At 56.5% G+C, this 19,986-nt stretch overlaps 1 protein-coding gene across 5 annotated transcripts in view; it reads right to left on the reverse strand.

The window, feature by feature from the left end:
* Window positions 1-324: 324 nt before the first annotated feature.
* Window positions 325-19,986, reverse strand: part of Camk2b (calcium/calmodulin dependent protein kinase II beta) — an 87,458-nt gene continuing 67,796 nt past the window's right edge. Inside the window, exons 7-24 of one of the 5 annotated variants that reach the window (XM_032916977.1) lie at window positions 18,897-18,999; window positions 18,740-18,823; window positions 18,151-18,245; window positions 17,906-18,028; window positions 17,516-17,599; window positions 16,684-16,726; window positions 15,651-15,725; window positions 11,119-11,156; window positions 10,892-10,963; window positions 9,460-9,504; window positions 8,089-8,137; window positions 6,821-6,934; window positions 6,239-6,367; window positions 5,264-5,392; window positions 1,309-1,384; window positions 1,128-1,222; window positions 786-1,019; window positions 325-501 (exon numbers count right to left, since the gene is read on the reverse strand). In XM_032916977.1, coding sequence (XP_032772868.1) covers window positions 787-1,019; window positions 1,128-1,222; window positions 1,309-1,384; window positions 5,264-5,392; window positions 6,239-6,367; window positions 6,821-6,934; window positions 8,089-8,137; window positions 9,460-9,504; window positions 10,892-10,963; window positions 11,119-11,156; window positions 15,651-15,725; window positions 16,684-16,726; window positions 17,516-17,599; window positions 17,906-18,028; window positions 18,151-18,245; window positions 18,740-18,823; window positions 18,897-18,999 — 1,587 coding nt within the window. In that variant the 3' untranslated portion in view covers window positions 325-501; window position 786. Of the gene's footprint in view, window positions 502-785; window positions 1,020-1,127; window positions 1,223-1,308; window positions 1,385-5,263; window positions 5,393-6,238; window positions 6,368-6,820; window positions 6,935-8,088; window positions 8,138-9,459; window positions 9,505-10,891; window positions 10,964-11,118; window positions 11,160-15,650; window positions 15,726-16,683; window positions 16,727-17,515; window positions 17,600-17,905; window positions 18,029-18,150; window positions 18,246-18,739; window positions 18,824-18,896; window positions 19,000-19,986 lie in introns of all 5 variants that reach the window. The other 4 variants (XM_032916973.1, XM_032916974.1, XM_032916975.1 and 1 more) reach the window with 4 other exon arrangements.

A 19,986-nucleotide genomic window follows, 5' to 3' on the forward strand; every position in this document is an offset into this window, starting at 1 on the left:
GCCCCCAGCCCTTCCCAAGACACCTGACGCCACAACAGCCAGGTTAGCACGTGGGGCCCATGCATGGGAGGAGGATGCAGACGCCCGAGGTGTGGGGTGAGTGCGGTACCTACAGACTAACACAGTCGGCATGGGCACATTCACGCCCTGAGGGTCCCCAAAGCCAGGAGCGCAACAGACACATGTGGAGCTTGGGTGGGGGGCGGCCCCACAAATGCCAGATTTTTACAGCTTTTTCCTTTCTTTAGGTTTGTTTGTTTGTTTTCCATTTCATCCGATGCCAATATTTTTTGTTTGTTTGTTTGCATGTGGTTGTCGTTGTCATCATCTTACTTTTTTTTTTTTTTAAAAAAAAACAAATCACATCTGGTCTTGTTTTTCTGCAGACACAGGCACCAGGGGAGGGGACGAGGCAGACACAAACATGCGACAGGCAGGCCGTGCGCCCGAGGGCGGCTGGGCTCCAAACACCAACTCTGTCCGGTGAAACCAGGCGCAGCTCTGAAACAGGGGCAGGTCATCTCCCTCAGCACAACCTACCAGCGTAACCACCCAAGCCTTTGCTATTTGAAAAGGTTCTGGCAGGAGCCTGCCGGGAAAGGCAGTTGCTACCCCTAGGCTGCCTTTGCCAGGGTTATAAGTGGAGTTCAGGACCCACCCACCCTGACCACTGACTCCACCCCCGACCCACCAAGCTCTGGCTTGCGCAGCCGCAGTCGGTCTGGCTTCACCTGCTCACCCAGCGGGCACCCCACACAGCACTGGGTCACACCCCAGGTACTCACCTCACTGCAGTGGGGCCACTGGAGCGCCCGAGCAGTGGAAATGGACATTCTGCCACTTGCCGTCGCGGCGGTGCCACACACGGGTCTCTTCGGACTGGCTGGTGCGGGGTCTGCCCTGGCCGTCGATGTACTGTGTGAGGCGGATGTAAGCGATGCATGCTGCATCCTCGCCGATGACGTGCACGTGCGGGTTCAGGATAGTGGTGTGGATCGGCTTGCTATTCTTGGCCAGCACTGAGGACAAGCATGTCTTCTGAACTGACAGCACCAGGTACAGACACCTCTCACCCCTCCCACCTTGAATCCCCCCCTCCCCATGCCCACCCCAGCTTATTCACTCACGGTTCTCGAAGTAGAATCTGTGGAAATCCATCCCTTCGACCAGGTTGCCCAGAGCTTCAGGCTCAAATGAGGTCAGGCCTGGGTCACAGATTTTCCTGGGGGGCAAACCCAAGTGAGGAGGGGCCCCATCCTCCATCCTCACCCTCCACAACCCCCCACCCCAACCCCCCGGGAGACTCACGCATAGGCCTCAAAGTCGCCGTTGTTGACGGCCTCGATGAGCTGCTCTGTGGTCTTGATGATTTCCTGCTTCCGGGCTGCGGGGAGAAAACAAGGATGACCACTAGGCACTAGCCTGTCACACCCTTGGACGCCCCCACTTCCAGCAGAGCCCAAGTAAGGGGCCTTGGAAGATCGGGAGCAGCAGACGGGCATCCACACAGCTGCTCCCACCCTGGCTTAGGTCTGTCCTCTCCAGAAAGGACTTTGAGGCTCTAGCCCCTGTACCCAAATTGTCTCCATCACACTGGTCCTGCCTGTGCCTCTAATGGCTTCCTGGTTTCCACATGCAATAGCTGTTTATCAGATAAAGTATTCACAAGAAGCAAATGCCCTATTCCGATTAGAAAATGTCTAAAACCTACAGACGGGGGGGGGGGCTGTCCCCCCCCTCACCCTCACCCTCACCCCGACCCCTGTAATCAACCCCATTGCTGGACTCCCAGTCAGCCTCTGCCCTGCCTTGTGCTTCAGTTTCTAATGATGTTGTTCACTTAATGGCCCTCCCTCCAACAGCTCTCAGGGGAGGGGAACCACCATCAGTGGGCGTGGTCAGAGGCTTCAGAGTTCCTTGGAGGAGGGGTGTGAGTCTGGGTAGCTTCTGAGCAAAGGACAAGATGGCCTGGGACTCTTCAGAAAGATCCAGGTGTCTGTCTGCTCTATGCGGTTTCCCAGCCTAGCCCTGGGCTACGTGCTGCTCACGCAAAACCCAGCCTGAGTGTCCCACACCCCTCCGGTTCATTGAGTCTTCTGAGCTCTAGCTCTTGGCTTCGAGATGAACTTTGTTTTAATCATAAGTTAAAACCTGAAGGCATAGAGACTAACTCTGTGGCAGGGCTTCTAGGATCAGTGGGTGTCTGGGTGCCCACCCCATCAGGTACTGAATCCACAACAAAGGTTGCCTGCTTCATGGTGGGGGGCCACACATGCCACGCATGGGCCCGCACAAGGGTATCGGCCTCTCCTGGTGAATATATGAACTGTGACTACTCTGGTGACGCTGACAGCAGATACTGCTGGGTGTCACCTGTGGGGACCCGGGTACAGTTATGTAAGAGCACGAGTATACGGAATCCACAGCACAAGGGGCTAGTGTGTGTGCAGTTCGTGAGTGTGAATATTTGTGCGCGTATGAGAAGGCACACACGAGGGTCAATGTGAGTATCATGGAGGCGTGTGCACGCATGCGTGCATGCACATTTGTGTGTGAGATGCATGTAAGTGTCCTTGTGTTGTGTATATGCATGCTGTGTGAGCATGTGTAAGGTATTTGTGTGTGTGCACCCTTGGAGTTCCCCCATCTTGGAAACCGCCGCCCCAACTCAGATCCCCTTCTGCTATCCTGTTTTGGTTCCTTCCCTATTCTTACGTCTAAATCGTGTCACCATTTGCACTCAGGGTAAGGTCATTGCCATTGCCCACCCTGGGATGCTAGCTCTGGTGGTGAGCTATGAGCTCCCGGAGGCCTGTGTTTCCTGTCCTAGCCACACAGCCATGTACCCTACTCTGCGAGAGTACCAAGGCTCTGTCCCAAACTCACAACAGCTCTTCCTAGCTTTACCTTTCGGATCCCAGGCAGCATCTGGCACTTCGGTCCCCAAAGCAGTGCCTCTCCCTGCTTCCCAGTGTCCATCACTTTTGTCACCATTCAACCCGTCACACTTGTTCTTTCTGGAGGTTTCTATATTTGCTAGCAGCTCCTTCCTCAGGTCCAAGAGACGTACCCTCTGCACTCCACCCTTCCTAAGTACCTCTGGGGCCCGTTAATCTCCTCTTAATAGACTCAGCGGCCCCATTCCTCCACAGGAGTCCCTCAGCAAAAGTGGTTGGAAGTAAGTTAACAGCACTGTTTGGATTCAAGCATGCTACGATTCCACCTTTCACTGTGGTGAGTAGACTAATTTTCTGCCTAAAGAAGTTAGGTTGTTTTCAAACAAAGCAGTAGCTTATCCATGACCACAGCACCGGTCAGAGGTGTGAACTGTGCTGGAGATTGGGAACAGTGTTCTGGCAAGAGCTACTGGCCCATTTAACAGCTAGGGACACTGAGGCTGCCTATGAATGGGAGCTGGATACCTCCTGACCTGCAGAATGGCTGCTGCTCATCAGACCCCAGTGGAAATCAAACGTGTAGGAGAGAGGCTAAGAATCCCTGACCTCGGGGATAGCTCTCATGGAGAAACCCGGGACCAAGGACAAGCTGTCCTCATACCCTGCAAGTCCAAGAAGCCGAAGAGATGGGGAGGGTTTTGAGTGGGTCTCCAAGTGGGAAAATTACTCGGACCACAGCTCTCCTGTAGGAAGCCATGCAGCCTAAAGAGGCTGAGAGTGTCTGGGTGGTACCAGAGGTTTCGTGTCCCTCCCACTGGTCCAAAGCCCCCAACCTTGCAGCTGTCAGGCAGGGCAGCTGACTAAGGATCAGCCCGGATCAGCCTGAATCCTGTGTAATCCCTGATCAGGATGTGAGGCCTGGCGCTCAGAGAGCATTGAGTGGGGAGGGGCTTGAGCCTAAAGAAACCTAGAACCTAGTTGGTGGGTTGAAACCTTCCCAAAAAGAGAGGACCCAATACCATCTGACATCACCCACATTTCTCTACTTCTTACTCAAAAGTCTTTTCTTTCCTTCAGCCAGGCCCCTCCTAGGATGGCAAGATGCATCCTAGTCCTTCTTGAAGCCCCCTCCTGCAGGACCCCTTTCCCTAGTCAAGCTCAGCATAGACCTTACAAGGGCAGATCAGTCTCATAGCCTCTAAAGTGATGTGGTCACTCGCTGTGGAACCGCAGACCCGTCTAGGACCCGGCCTAGGAGCAACCACCTGCTCATAGCACAGACCCCTAGGGCAGATCATGTTCCCCAACAAAAACAATGTGACCCTTGGGATCAGATGAGAGAGCACCCAGACAGGACAGATGCTGTCCAGGAGCTGTCTTGCACTCATCAGGGGTGAGTACCCACCCATGCTTTGTCAGTACCAGCTACTATATACCCCTGCCACTGTCCCCCTTACTCAGCACCAGAAATAACCTGACCCGCTCCTCACGCCTCAACTCTGATCCCCTCTGCCGACCATGGAATACTCTGGGGGGATTCATGACCTCCAGAGGCTGTCCCTTACACATCACAAATCTGTTATCCTCCCCCGATCCCCCACCAACCCACAAACTGTGGCCCTTGTGGGTCACTGCAACCTCTTCTCTGTTCCGGCTACCTGCATCACTCCCCCACCCCAGCCTAGTAGGCAGAAGTAATTGGGGTAGGCCACCCCAAGCCCACCTCTCACAGCTACTCACCCAGCCACTGCCCTGCCATGCCGAGGCCCTGGCCCAGCCTCTTCTCTGTAGGCATCTCAGCACCACCCCCAGCCCCGTGTCTCCCCAGAGGCGGGGGAAGTGGTGGCTGCAGCCCTGGATGTCATCCATCCCTGTAAGTGATACTGGCGACAGTCGGCACACAGGCTGAAGAGCCACCTGCTTGTGCTGCTCTCCCTAACTCATCCTTGGGGCTGCCCCGCCCCCAGAGTCCAGCCTAGCAGCCAGCATAGCAGGATTCCCAGAAGTTCCTTTTCCTGTCCTCTTGTACAGGAAGGTCTTCCTGCGCACTGGTGGGCACCTGCTCCCCACTCTCTCCTGTCAGAATGTGGTGGTGGCTGGCCGCGTAGTAGCAAGGGCCCCAGTGAAGTGTCTGGGAGCTTTGCCACATACTGACCTCACGCACAAGCACACCCTCCATGATCGTAAAGTGCATTTACTGAAGCCCACTGCTTTCTTCTCGTATTCTGACACGATTTCCCTGGCAGATGCCGTGACCCCCTATCTCTCCATAGGCTGGTTATTCCCAGAGTCAGGCTGACCAGACACCACGATGGGGGCTCTCGCCCCTCCATGGAGCTGTCAGGGCCACTTAAAATGCTACTTACATGGGGTGGGCAAGGGGCCAGGGAGAGTCGGAGATGGGCAGGGTGGGGGGCCCACTGGTGGGAGGCCCTCAGCTTCTGGGGTCCCTGAGCCCCGCCTCACTGAGTTGAGGATGTCAGAGATCCTGGGGGCTGGGGCAGAACAGACATACATGAATACAGGTGGGAAAGACATGCAGGGGAGAAACCATCAGACTGAGAGCCAAGCCGGACAGTAGGGGCGGCCAGAGGGAGTGTGAGAGCATCAGGAGACACAGGGACACAGGGGAGCGGGGAGGTCAGCGTAGGGTGTGGGGACATAGATGTTGGGGAAGGAGGCACGAGGAATGCAGATGCTTTTGTCTGTTCTAGTGTGCTGAGCTGGAAGCCACTGAAGGCACAGGACGCCCTCCAAGGAGAGGTAACCTGGCCCCAAAGAAGCCAGAGGCTAGGCTGCAAGTGACTGACCTTTGAGAGGTACGTGACAGGTAGGTGGAGGACGGGATGAGAGGGGGGAGGGATAGTCATATGGAAGTACTGTTTTGGCCCATGTGGGCAGCTTAGGCCAGTGGGGTTTCCTTCTTTGACCTCCCCTGCCTCGAATGGTGAGGTAAATGGTGTTCAGGGATAGGGTACATCAAGAGCCAAGGGCTGCTCTGGAGATAGGTTCTGGGGTAAGGTATGAGTGACTTAGTAAGGCTAGAAAATTCTTCTCGCAGATGGGCTAAGGGCTCCACCCTGTTACCGAGGGGTGGGCCCGGGATGAAGTGAGGGGAGCGGCGTGCAGGAAAGGGGTAGGGGGCCTGAGATGAGTCAGAGGCATTGAGCCCAAAAGGAGCAGTCAGGAAGCTGCCTCACTGTGTTAGCGCATATGACTTGAATAAGGCACCCTGGTCCCGGGTGGGGAGCTTGGCCGTGCATGGCGGGGGCAAGAAGCTGAGCCATTCTCGGTGAGCCCTCGGTAGCAGGGGCAGCAAGCCTGGGGGGGCTACTACTTACACGGGGTGGGCAGGGGGCCTAGGAGACCCGGAGACAAGCAGGGCGGGGGCCCCACTGATAGGGGTCCCTCGGCTTCTGGGGTTCCACAGCCCCTTCTCACTGAGTTCAGGATGTCAGAGATCCTGGGGGCTGGGGTGGAACAGACACACGTGAACACAAGGCAGACAAACATACGAGGAGACGACAGAACTGACAGGACGGGGGGAAGGAGGGTCCCTGCTCTTACCACAAGGGAACCTGGGACCCGGCTTCCTATTTGGTGCCAGGCTTAGCAGCGAGAGCTGCCAGGGACAGAGGGAGGTTTAAGTGGGCCCCAGAGGCCTAGAAGTCATAGCCAAATCCTTCAGGGACTGTGTAGTGACCATGAGCAGGAAAGTAGGTCAGGAGAGCATCCCCACAGATCAATAGAGGCCTCTGGTTGGACCAAGGCAACCATGGGGAGCCCCATTCTGGGGGCTGTGTGAGGACAGAGCTGGGGCCAACAGTCCAGGCCTGTCCAACCCTTGACTCTTGAATGGCCCCTCAGAGAACTGTCAGGCCCTTCAAAGTTATCCCCATAGCAGCAGGGCCCAGGCTACTTACACGGGGCTGGAAGGGGACTAATGGGAACTGGAGATGGACAGGACAGGGGGCCCTCGGCTTCTGGGGCTCCTGAGCCCCTCCTCACCAAGCTCAGGACATCAGGGACCCTGGGGGCTGAGGCAGAACAGAAGCAAGCAGTAGATGGGTAGACACTCAAGACAGAAGGTGGCAGAAAGAACCAAGAGGCACAGGGCAGAGGAAAAGGTTACAGGTGTAGAATCCCAGGCCACTGCTGGGGACCTAGGGGACAGAGGCGAGGCAGTCACTCTTGGGGGCACCTCAAGGTAGGTGTTAGAAGGTTCCCTTTGTGGGCCCGTGCCAGGCCCTGCAAACCTTCAGCTAGGATTTTAGAGTGCTTCTCACCAAACATGGTGGCTTGAGAGGTGCCCCGGCTCTGCCAGAGCTCTGGTACATGGCTGAGGTAAGAGTGCCCCTGTCCTTCATTTCTGAGGCTTTCTCTACCTTGGCTCCTGCCGCTACCTCCAGCCTCGTCTGCTGCTTCTGTCCCCTTGCAGGCCTGAGGCCCAGCCACCCTCCCTTACAGCTCAGTGTTCCACTGTCCAGCTCAAGGCCAGAATTTTGACAGAGAGGTATGGGGGAGTGTCCATGGTGCTGACTCGAGGGCCTGCTTCAGCTTGTAGGGGAGTGTACTCCCTTAAGTTCAAGGACCAATGTCCTATGCTGATTTCCACTTTGGAGTGTGGCGGAATCTTAGTCAGTATCGCAGCTGGGGTGGAGCAAATGGGTAAGCTCTGTTTGATTCTAGGGTCCGTCCTAAGGGCAGGTTATGGCTCCGTGGACAGCTTGAAGCTGTCGGACCTCATCCCAGAGAGGCAGAGAGAGTGGGAGAGGCTAGGAGACCCCACTCACTGCTAGCTACTGGTCATCTGTGAACACACATTATCACTGGCAGGCAGGGCTCAGGGTGCGGTACCGAAGTCCACCTTAGGAGGGAGCTCCTGAGCCACCAAAGGACACAACATGGGTCAGCCATCTGGCCACTCAGGCTGGACAGAACCAAAGCTTAGGAACTTTGAGAGAAGAACAACATCCCGATCTCATGTACTTCACACCCTGTGAGAACCCAGTTCCTGGATCCCGGAATGGAGATCGCACATGTGCGCTACCCCAGCCAGGATGGCCTGAGCATTCTCCAACTCACACCAGACAGGCCCTGGCATCAGGCTCCTGGAGCACAGCAGGACCAGAGATGCTGCAGAAGACCCGCCCACTACCAACAGGCCCGGGCCAGGCCTCTGTGATGGTACCTTTGGCATCTTCGTCCTCTATGGTTGTGTTGGTGCTGTCGGAAGATTCCTGGGGAGACAGAGGAGATGGGGGTCAAGATGAGCCAAGGGCAGGCGGGATACCTCCAACGGTGAAGCCAGCCTGAGTTCCAAAGCTACTCTTGAGGACGTTTAGGAGACATCCTTCCCACCCTAGCAGGAAATATCCTCAGGGGGCAGGGACTGGGGAGAAGGTTCTAGATGTGTGTGTCCTCGGGAGGTCTCATTCCTGCAGGCCACCACATCTCCAACAGCAAGGGCCTCAGCTTCACCTTCCCTCAGAGACTCGGAGATACTCGGCTGGCTATGAGAGAGCGGGCCTTTTGAAATCCCGAGATGGAAAAACACGGGACTTGACCGACTTTTAGTGACGGAAGGCCCTGAAACTCGGGAGCGGGCACACATCGTTAGCAGCTTTTAGGTGAGGGGTTCCTTCCCCTATAAGAGATGATACCCCAGATGCCACTGCCCCTCCTAGGCCTGGAACTTCAGTAAGGCCCAGCCTCTACCACCTTCAAGTGGCAGAGGAGCCCATGTCAACATATCCCCGGACCTCTAACAGGTCCTTGGCATGGACAGACTGAATTTGGCTCTGGGCCAACACTGAGGGCCTTCCAATGCAAAGTCAGGCCTTACTCTGGTCCAGAAGGTTAACTAGTAGTCCCTCAGAGGGGAGTATTACCTCAGCGGACACGAGGGACCAAAGGGTACCAGACACTGAGGTAGTAGGAAATCAGACATTTGGCACTTAGAACTGTGGGCATATATAGTTGCCCTCCGTCCCTGGCACGGAGCTGGGCCAGGTGCAGGTTCTAGCCAAAGGAAGTTGGGGTTACCCACCGCATCACCTTGTCAGATCATCATGGAGCTAGGCCTGGGAACAAGTCTGACCTGCCGGCCCAGCACAATCGCTGTATGGTAAGCGGTTCCAACGCTTGCCCCTCTCTCCTACCTCACAGCACGCCAGCCCCTCCCGGCCCCGGGTGATGATGCCAATGTGATGAGGGAGCAGATGGCAGAGCAGAGAGGAGCAAGAAGCACTGGGGCCACACCAGGGGGTGGAGGTGGAGAACAGCCTAGGAGCAGAGGCTCCTGGGAAGCAGGCCGGGCGGGCCCCAAGGGCTGCAGCAGGAGGCCAGCCACGTGGTGACTGTGAGCTCCCATCGAGGGGGCCGTTATGTCCTGCAGTGGCCTCGGGCAGGTAGGCTGTGGGCGCTGCCCTACATTTGGGGTCACCACACATCTGCTCTCTATCAAAGTCACAAGAGCTTGTCCCAGGTCACCGTCCACACCCTCCTCCTGGGCCCACACCTCCTGCCCAAGGAAAGGGTGAGGAGTAGGGCGTGGCAGTACCTTAATGCCGTCCACTGGGTTATGGATAACGGTGGTTTGAGGCTCCTATAGAGGGCGGCAGACAGAGGGAGGAAAGAGAGAGGGAGAGTGAGAAAGAAGGAAGCAGAGGATGGGGAGCCGGGGAGCCAGAGGAGTGGGCAGCCGCCAGGGTCTGCCCAGAGAGAGTGTAGAGCAGAGGGACAGGGATGAAGGCAGAGGCGGTCAGCAAGATGGCCGGTAAGAATGGAGGCAGCGGGTGGTCAGCGATGGCCCTGGGTGAGTGTAGAGAAGGCCCGACAGATGCAACGGGCAGGTCTGCCCAGGCCAGAGGCCAGGAGAGATGGAGCTCACAGGGCCTGAGAGAAACTGTAGGTGTGGGGGGGGGTTCTACTCTTGGGAGTTCTCCCCACCTCCTGCTCCAGCGTGGGAGTGGGCACAGGATTGGAGATGCTGTGGGGCTTGGGGTAGCTTATGGGATGGACTGGGTCAAGGTGGGGCTGGCTGTGAGGCCGGTGTGAGCCGCCCCCGGGGCACCAGGTGAGCTAAGCCTGGCCCCCTCCCGCAATAACCCTGCTGCTCTGAGCCAGCTCTCCGGCTCTGGCCAGGATGGCTTTCTTCGGTGCTCCCCAATTTGGCCAAGGTTTCCTATGGGGAGCACCTGTGTGGGGCCCGTGGGGATACCAGGTGTGCTACCAGCAAACTCCTAAGATCCATGGTTCAGAAGGCTGACGCCTGACACTACAACTCCACATCCCTGGGAAGACCAGCTGTGAGGACAAGCTGTGAGGTTCACCTAGACCAAGGTCACCCAGGGCAAGGAGGCTAGAAATGGCCCGATACCTTCTCAAGGAACAAGGGGGACTCTAGTAGGGGGTGTCTCGGGCACCCTTAACCCTCCTCAGCAGGGGTTCCCCAAGCTTTCCTCTCTGTAATCCACAGAACAGCATGGTATATGGCTCTGACAAAAACAGTCACAGGTGGGCAAGCCCACTGTTCCTTCAACCGCACACTTCCCCATTACATAACCATGGCCCCATTAAACTCAGGAGGCAGCACTCCAGGGTACAATATCTGAAGAGCCCAGCCTGGGCCCCTCTAAGCTGGGTTGACCTCTCTACAAGGTGGGGGTCCCTGGCCTCCCTCCGTGGCCTCCAGACCACTTCTCACTAGAGCTTCTTAGGGGGAGGTGGTCCAGAGGTCATCGAACTGGGAAGTCATACCTCTCTCCAGCATCTGGGCTCCTGGGGGCTCCCAGGGAAGGGCTCACCAAACAGTTTTACATCTGACTGATCTGGGGTACCCTGACAGTGACCTCTCCTCTTGGCATTCAAACCCCGCAATTCCATTGTTTCCACGTGGGACTGGTTTGGTCAGAGACAGGCAGAGTCTCACCAGACCCTGCCTCACAGGGCCTCTCTTGACAGTGACATGAGGCAGGGGCAGGGGTCAGTACCAGGGCGGCAGGAGGAAGGGATCCTTTGGGGCTGGTGATGGCCGAGCTGTTTTTGGTGCTGTTTGTCTGGGGCTGTGGAGAGAAGGATAATGAGTTGTTAGGGAAGAAAGGGTACCCTCCCTACTCAGGCCTCCGTTGGGTAAAGCCAGAACCTTGGGGTCAGCAGCAGAGCTCCAGGTTCTGCTTTCCTTCCCTGTACCCCACAGAGGGCTTGGCTGGGGTCTCACCTTGACTCCGTCTGCCTTCTTGTTGAGTAAACTCTTGGCTGCTGCATTGAGAAAGAAGGAAGGAAGGATCGTGAGTTCCTAGGGCCTAAGATCACTGTAGCTCCCACCCCTTCCCCCATCCCCTTCCCCCTCTTCAGGAGCAAAGCTCAGGTCCTGAGGCCAGAGGCAGCTGTGGCCTTGGCACCCGGCCTGGCCCTAGCAGCTGCAGAACCCCAGGGTTGCTGAGTCCAGCTGCCTGGGGTGGGGGGGCCTCATCCAGAACCACCCTGCCCCCAGCATCTTCAATGGTTCAGGAGCCTCCTTGTCCCGTGCCTATGACTCCTGAAGGGCAGACGGGATGATCTGCCCTGCCTCCCATTTCCCTGGACGGCGCCAGATCAGGACCGGAAGGCATGAGAATGCAAAATGAAAGGCATGCTCAACCTGGCCCTGCCCTCTGCACTCCTGTGATCTCACTAGGATGTCGAGCCAAAGATGGCTGTCATGCCAGAGGGCTTCACCCAGCCCCCACCCTCCGCCTTCGGAGGGCCAACAAACATCTGCCCCAGGGCTACACCGCTTGGCCTCCCTGTCCTCTCCTTGAATGGCCCAGCAGCCCTTGCCGTGGGACTACTTCTTGGTGGCCATGACGGAGGCCAACACCAACCACTTTGCCCATGAGCCCTGGCAGACACCTGGGCCCAGGAAATGGAACCCTTGGTTCCAACACTCCCCTTGGAGAGCAGGACGGTCCTGCCGCTGCCCCACCCTTTAGCCCCAGAACTTGCACCCGCTAGAGCAGAGCTTAGAGTTTTCATTACAGAATTAAAACAGTAAAAAAAATAGAGAGCGAGAGAGAAGGTCAGCTTACCTTACAGAAAAGGAAAGATGAGGAGAGGAGGGAGTGAGGAAGGAAGAGAGGAAGAGAGAGAAAACAAGATTTGTGTTGGTTCAGAAAGGCCCCACACAAGGCAGCAAAGCCAGCCTGTCCCCAAGAAGAGCCAAGTGGCCACTTGGCCAACACAGCAGGTTAAGGCAGTCACGGCTGGCATAGCATAGGGAGCATGGTACGCAGTTCCTTGTCTCCAAAGCCCTTACCCACAAATCCTGTACACTAGACACTGGCTGACCATACTTGACCTCAGCCTCTCCTGCCTACTAGCGGGGAGCCTACAGCAGGCATGGTGGGGACTTGGGGACAGCACATTTAGTCCTGGGGCTGTAACCTAGTCAAACATGGTCTTCACAGCACCACTGCTGTGATCAGAAACGCAAACTTGCAGGCCACAGAGTAAGAACTCTGAAGGGTTCTGCATGCCCACACCTCTGAGGGCAGTTCTTTTCAGAGCCCAGACTTGGGTCCTACTGCTGCCTCCTGACTACCTCCCTCCCTAGCCAGATGACGCACTTTGAGCCCCTTACCTCCACCAGGCTCTGTATGCTGGGACATGGGGACATGGCAACTGAAACCACATACCATCTTGGAACCTGAATGCTTTTGGAGTACCTCTGTGGCGGGCACTGGTTCCCGACAGCCATCCTCCATCATGGTTTTGGTGCTTGTCTCAAAAATTCTGTCACAAGCAGGTCTCTCTGAAGCGAAGCTGCCCTCCACATGTCATCTACAGACTTGGGGCTCCCTAGACCTTCAATCCCAGGGTAGCCCCAAGGGGTGTTCCTAGGGCTAAATGCTGACTTCCCATTTCCTTCTTTCTTTCTTTTTTCTTTCTTTCTTTCTTTCTTTCTTTTCTTTATTTATTTATTTATTTATTTTTTTTTTTTTTTTTTTTGGAGCTGGGGACCGAACCCAGGGCCTTGCGCTTGCTAGGCAAGCGCTCTAACACTGAGCCAAATCCCCAACCCCCCATTTCTTTATAGAGTGGACTTTGAAACATCTCTGGTGTGTGTCGAGACACTCCCTGGAGTTGCCCAGCATAGCCCTCCTCCTTGTCTATGGCTCACTTTCCTCCATCTTCCTACATCGTCATCCCTAGAGACCTGCAACTGCTCGCCCAGGCAGCACGGGCTTCTGTGGCACAGGAACTGCTAAGGGTGAATTGCTGCTCTCAACCGACACTTGAGACTGGCAAAGCTGGGAGATGGGACCCTCCCTGGAGCCCAAGGAAGTAGGACTGCCCTGCTTTGAGGGTACTTATTATGGCTTTCTGGGCAGTAGGGGAAGAGGGACATTTCTTTTTTTTTTTTTTTTGGTTCTTTTTTTCGGAGCTGGGGATCGAACCCAGGGCCTTGCGCTTCCTAGGCAAGCGCTCTACCACTGAGCTAAATCCCCAACCCCAAGAGGGACATTTCTAAGTGGTGGCAATTTCAACAGGTTCAACAGGCTGTCTGCAGAAGGTGGGCTTGATTTCCCCCCCACCCCCACCCCAGCAGGCCATACAGCCAACCCAGCATGTCCCCTGTTGGATTCTGTGTTAGAACCTAGGGAGAGCCATTATCGGTCTGAGATTCGGTCGTGGCGTTTCACTATCCCTCAGACATCCTTGGAGGGTTCTCACGGGGAAAGACACACTGGAAGGGTTGGGCCTGCTTCGAACCCAGGACTGTCTTTGATCTTAAAAGGGTTCCATTTGAGCCCTCAAGTCTATCAAAACCACAGTTCCGGGCTGTGTTATTGGGGATGGTATCTGTGGGAAGAGGATGTGGTTTATTGGGGGGTGAACACGTTATTACCAAGCCAGCCATAGCACACTTGGACCCAGATGAGCCATGCCTATAGCTCAGGCCTAGAAAACCCAGGCAGACATTAGCTTCACTTCAGCACTTCCTGTTCCTCTCACCGGTAGCCTACATAGCCTAGACACATGGGTGCATGGCCCAGCCTCCTTGGTTGCATGGGCTCTGGCCATCGCTTCCTGGAGACTGGCTTTCTCCAGCTCCCCTATCTGCCCTGGATTAACTATGGCTCCCTGCAGCCAGGAACCTGCGTACTCCACTCATACAGGAGAAGCCACTTCTGCGGTGTCTCGAGTCAAAAGGATTTAGAAGGTGCAGCCGGAGCCAAAGTAGACTAAACAAACATGGTGGGGGAGGGGGGGTTCCAGATACTTAGAGTTGGGGGCTCTTCAGATCTGTACTCCCAACTCAGGAGGAGGGCATTTTCCATTTCCAGGTCTCAGGCCAAGCCATTACCTCCAGCCCACAGCCAGCCAGCCTGACAGTCACAAGGCACCTTACTGCGCATGTCTGCTCCATGGGGGCGGGGTGGTGGGAGCCAAATGCAAAACGCTCTACAGCAAGGGTCTACAGCTGTCAAGGTGCTCGGACAGAATCACGGAGAAGGAAGACCCCCAACGTGTGCCCTTCGTGTGTGGTTGGGCTGGGCCGACCTAACGGAGTAGATGGGACCTTCAGCTCTGCCTTGCTCTCTCTAGTCACCGTGGACAGCCATGCCGAGCTTTGTTGACATGCACTGACCTCCCTCCAGGACAGAGGGACCCTCAGCTCCTGGGGCAGAACCACAACATGCAGGCAGCCTCATGCAAGGTTGCCCCGGCTCACTTGCAGGCAGGCGAGCATTGCAGCAGAAGTCCTGGGCGGAGCATGGCTCAGAGGTGACCTGTCTCACACCACTGTCCCCTGGCAATAGGGCCGCCCTGACAGCCGCTAGCTTTATATAGTATGGACTTGGGACCATCCACAACGGGCCCCCGTGGGCAGAACAGACAAGCCTAGGGTGACCTAAGCATCCCCCAGGAGGAGGATCCTCTAGTAGGCGATCATTGCTGTGGTCCTAGTGGTGCTGTGAGGTGGGTGTGGGCAGGCGTGTGGAAAGGGCTGGCCCTCATCTGGCTGGGAAACCCGTGCTCGATCCTCAGCTGACACTCAAGGCTTTAAGAGAAACTGAAGCTTGGCTTGGGTCTATGTGTTCAGTGGTGGCTCGAACCTTGTGCTGCTGGCTGGCATTCAGTTTGGGTGGTGGCTACGGAGCCTGTGGTGAGGGCTCTGGGTCACTGAGCCCTCAGAAGGTCTCACACCATCAAAGGGACAGATTGACGAAGGCTACCTCTTCCCCCCAGGGAGTTCGGGACCAAGTAAGAAGGGTCTTCAGAAAGAACCCTTCAGTTCCAGACACTGATAGCACCTCATTTTCACTCTGGGGAATTGTAGCACAGACCACCAGGCCCTTGGGCCCTACAGATCCTTGGGACGGGGTCTCTATCCCCAAGCCCTGATCCAAGGGCTCCCCTTCCAGGGCTGATACCCTCCAGCAGCAGGCTTAGTGGCTCCTGTGAGATCAGGGTCACTCTGAATTGGGTCTCCAGACATCTAGAGGCAGAACCAAGGGTCTCAGGCAAATGCATCTGGGATTTGATGTGACCTCTCTCTTACAGATGATGAGACAAGAGTGAGGGGCAGCCTTATTGCCCAGGGCGGGGCTTCAGCTGGGATGTGACAGGAGCAGAGCTCCCAGGGGACTGCCTGCCTCCAGGGAGGCTCTAGGGGTCTGGCCAGTGGCTGCGTGCAGCAGGGGGGCTGCATGCCAACAGGAGGGATGGGCAGGAGCGGGTGGACACTGGGCAAGACACATCTACCTTGTTCCACCAGCCCCATGGTGGTGCCGGAGGCCGCGGTGGACATTGTGGCCGGAGCGGTGGTCTGTCTGCCCACTGTTAGCACCGGGTTAGAGACGAGGTGGGGAAGGGGGCGGACACAGACGTGGGGAAGGGCGAGGTGAGGAAAGAGAAGAGACAAAGGAAGCAGAAGAAGATTAGAGTTAAAGTTTAGGTGGGGGGTGGCTCCAGAATCCCTTTCTCAGGATAGTGAAACAAGACTGGGCCGATAGACACTGGAAAGCATTTGCCTCCTTTCTCCTTAGAACACCCCAGTGGGGCTTCTTGTGCCCTGTGGGGCATGCGGGGCACACAGCAGACAGGACAGTCCCATTAGTGTTGGTGTGACTGTGTACCCATTCCCGGCAGTACAGCATCACAGCAAAGTAACAGGAGGCAGGGTACCAGAGGCAGACGCACAAGGAGAGACGACCATGAACGCTCGCACATAGTGTCAGACGACGAAGAAGCCACAGACATAGCTGTCCGGGCACTGGGGCCAACACTGTCCCCCCAGGCGGGCCCCATAGGTCTCTAACAGACCCTTGAGACTTCATTTTCCCATCACCCACCCAAACAACCAGGGTAGGCGGCCCACTTACAAGTCACCCCGTGCGCGGACCTCAATCTCATCCACCCCCACTTCGGCTGTCTCCCACACACAACACGATGCTCAGAGAACTGAGGACAAGGAGGCCACAGGGCTGCCCAACAGATGCTTGGACGGATACAGGTGGCAGGCCAGGTGTTGGCAGCACAGACACTGGGGTGTCAAGTAAGGGACACAGACCCAACGACACGGAGGAGGCAGGACTGGGGCATAGCAGACCTCAGTAGCTACCCAACGAGAAAAGCCAAAAGGCCTTCTGGGTAGAGGATCTTAGAGGTGAGGACAGAAACTGGGCCCCCGCCAGCCTGGAGGAAAGGGGCGGGGGGGCCGATGAAGAAGGAGGGGGCTTTCTGTAGAACGAGGGTGGCACTCAAACACCGTCTTCCCTGGAGAAGAATGTCTCACCTGAGAAATTCCGTGTGGCCAGCATAGTGGTGAGGATGGCTCCCTAAGGAGAAACAGAGACAGGGCCACCCTGTTAGTGTCTGCCTCTGCCACCCCCCCCCCCAGCTTACAAGCTCGGTCTCCCAGAGAAGTAAGAATTCCAGAGCCTGGCAGCTGCACTGAGGCAAGCCACACGCCCATAGCTAAGGCTCACGCTACCCATAAATCACAGCGTCAAGACTCCTGAGAAGTGAGCATGGCCAGGAAGGCCTGCCACCATGACAGCTAGCCCAGTGGTTCTCGAACTTCCTAAATGCTGTGACACCCCAAGGCAGTTCCTCGTGTCGGGGTGACCCTCCACCATAAAGTTATCTCGTTACTACTTCATAACTGTGATTCTGCTACTGTTACATTATGAAGGTTATGCAGGGCATCTCTACCCTTGAGTTGAGAACCACTCCTTTAACGGGCCCAGGGAAGTCAGGGCTGCCCTTGGGGCTTTGCGGAAGCTCAATTGAGCAATGGTTCCCAGGGCTAACGCTGTCCTTAGCTGGCCAGCAACTCTCAGGATCAGGCCTGTCCAACTGCCTCTCTAACCTGCTGGGCCCACCAGGCCCTTCTGCTGTGCCCTTTACTGAACCTGCTCTGGGCCAGCCCTCAGGATGCTCTGCACTCAGGGCCAAGCTCGCCCCTCTGAGCTGTCCCAGAATCTGGAATCCTCTGATCTGGACTCGTGAACAGGCATGGATTTGGGGGGTTTCTCCTGCTTCCTCTTTTGAAGGCCCCACTAACACCCCTACTTCCAGCATGGGGCCCCCCCAGGATGCAGGGATGGGGTCTGAGTCCTGCCTACCTTGAGCTTCCTCCTTGCGTTGAACTTCTTCAGACATTCCACAGTCTCCTGTCTGTGCATCATGGAGGCCACCGTGGATCGTTGCTGTTGGGAGAAGGGAAGTCGCAGGGCAGTGAGGATCTACAGAAGTATCAGCCTTGCCCCCCAGAGGGGGAACCAAGGAGGCTTAGGAGAGAGGTTCAGGGTGGTGGCACTCTAGGGCCAGCCACCACAACAGCGAGAGATCACTTGTTCCCACCTGCTGTCCCCAACCTGTTTCCAAGTTCAAGTCTTGTCCTTCACAGATCAGGGGAGTGGTCGGACACAAGGAACAGAAGCCCGGGGCCATCTTAGGGGCCCTGGATAGACCCACCAGGAACTGGCCCCTAGAGGTTGCCAAGGACGACTTACGCAGACCCATGGGTGCTTCAGGGCCTCGTGGGCCGTGATGCGCTTGGCGGGGTTGATGGTCAACATCTGGTTGATGAGGTTTTTGGCTTCAGGGGTAACGGTGTCCCACTCGGGGGATGGGAACTACAGAAGGAAGTGGGGCACAGGGCAAGGCTGAAGCCCCTCCCCCGGGGCAAACGCCCCTGAAGAGGAGGGAAGACCCAGGCCGTGGCGGTCCCCGCCCTCCACACCCGGCGCTCACTCACGTCATAGGCCCCAGCCTTGATCTGCTGGTACAGCTTGTGCTGGTCCTCATCCCAGAAAGGTGGGTATCCCACCAGCAGGATATACAGGATCACCCCTGTGGATGTGGAGGTGAGCAGCATAGCCCTGGGAGGCACCAGGGTCAGTCCTCAGTGTGCCTTTGCACCCCTCCGCCATGGGGAGGATGACACACACAGTATCTGCTCCCTGCTCTGTCTCCGCTTTACCAGGGAGCCTGGCCGACCTCCTCTGCTGTATCCCCGCCAGAAAGAGAAGAGCCCACCTAAGGAGCCACCTCGCCCTATGGTCTGACAGCCCCAGGTCCCTGTATCCTGGTGTCCACTTGCTCTGGGCACAGACCTATACTGAGCACAGGCAGGCAAACACAGTGGCCCGGAGCGCATGGGTAAATGTAATCACGGTGTGAGAGCCTTGCTGAGGCAGCCCAAAGGCAAGTAGGACACACGTACTTGGCTCAGGGCAGGAGAAGCCAGCCAGCCACCTGCACACTGCAGGGCAGAGGGAATGATCCCAGAGACACTACCACACGCTCACCATGCAACCCAGCCACCTCTCACACACAGGTCTTACCACATGCCCAGATGTCCACTGGTTTGCCATAGGCCTCCTTCCGAAGAACTTCGGGAGACAGGTAGCCTGGTGTTCCCGCAAATCCTATCGAAGGGGAAGGGACCATGAAGGGCCATGAGGAGCTGCCAGTACCCCCTGCCCGCCCCCTGACACTCACCAAACCATGCCTGCTGGTCTCCCTGAACCTCGATGGCCAGGCCGAAGTCTGCCAGTTTCACTGCGGCCCCTTTGCATTTGCTGGCCAGGAGCAGGTTTTCAGGCTATGGGGAGAGAGCCGTCAGGGCACAGCGTTCACACCACGAGCAGTTGCGAGGGGCCGGGGACAAGAGACGGCAGCAGTTTGCCAGACAGGGAGGATGCTGTGCCTCCCGACATGGGTGTTCTAGACCTAGAGCTCCATTCCTCTCTGGGGACTAGGACGGCAGCCCCAGTCACTGTAACGGGAGTTGGCTCTCAGTTTGAACTGGGAGACCCTGCTTCCTAAAATAGGAATGAAATCTCCAGTTCACCCTCACAGACAGCTGCAACGATTCCAGTACGGGGCTGCAGGGCTGCCCCACTGAGAGAGGCCAGTCTTGCCCCTCTCCTTTCTGACATGGTGGAGAGTCCAGGGGCTTGGGCAATGGTCTTCATAGAACATGGCACCCACAGAGGCATCTCACTCCTGAGATCAGACCCAAACTCTACTCAGCCCCAGTTAGTGCTACTACACGAGACAGAAAGGAGCCATGGGCGCTTGGATGTCTGCATCTGCAGGTGGGAAAAGCATCCTCCTGGAGAATCATTCTGACTTCATCTGGAGGGACATTTGTTTTGTCCTGAAGAAGTGGCCAGAGAGGCCGTTGTCTCTGGGTTGTTGAGGGCCACAAAGGCCTCTAAGATATTGCTTCCCCTGGCCTTTCTGTCTAACCTCTAACCACAGCAGCCTGTCCGGCAGCTCCCAAGGATCGGGTCTCTGGTCCAGCACTCAGCATTCAGCAGGAAGTTCCTGGCTTCTGACCACTCAGAGGTTCCTCAGCTCTCAGATCCCCTTGGTGAGTTCATAGGCGCCCTCATCACCCACAGAGGCACCTCACAACTGAGATCAGACCACAACCTGCCACACAGCCTGCTTTTGTCATCCACCTCAGAGACTTTACAAGGCTTAATGTGACTCCTGGGACCGAAGTTTGCCCAACCTACAGAGAAAGATGTAGACTTCCTGAGGTGGGTGCCCTGAGCCCATGGCAGACTGGAGCCTCACAAGA

This window comes from Rattus rattus, chromosome 11, assembly GCF_011064425.1.
Source record: "Rattus rattus isolate New Zealand chromosome 11, Rrattus_CSIRO_v1, whole genome shotgun sequence".
NCBI classification, from domain to species: Eukaryota; Metazoa; Chordata; class Mammalia; order Rodentia; family Muridae; genus Rattus; species Rattus rattus.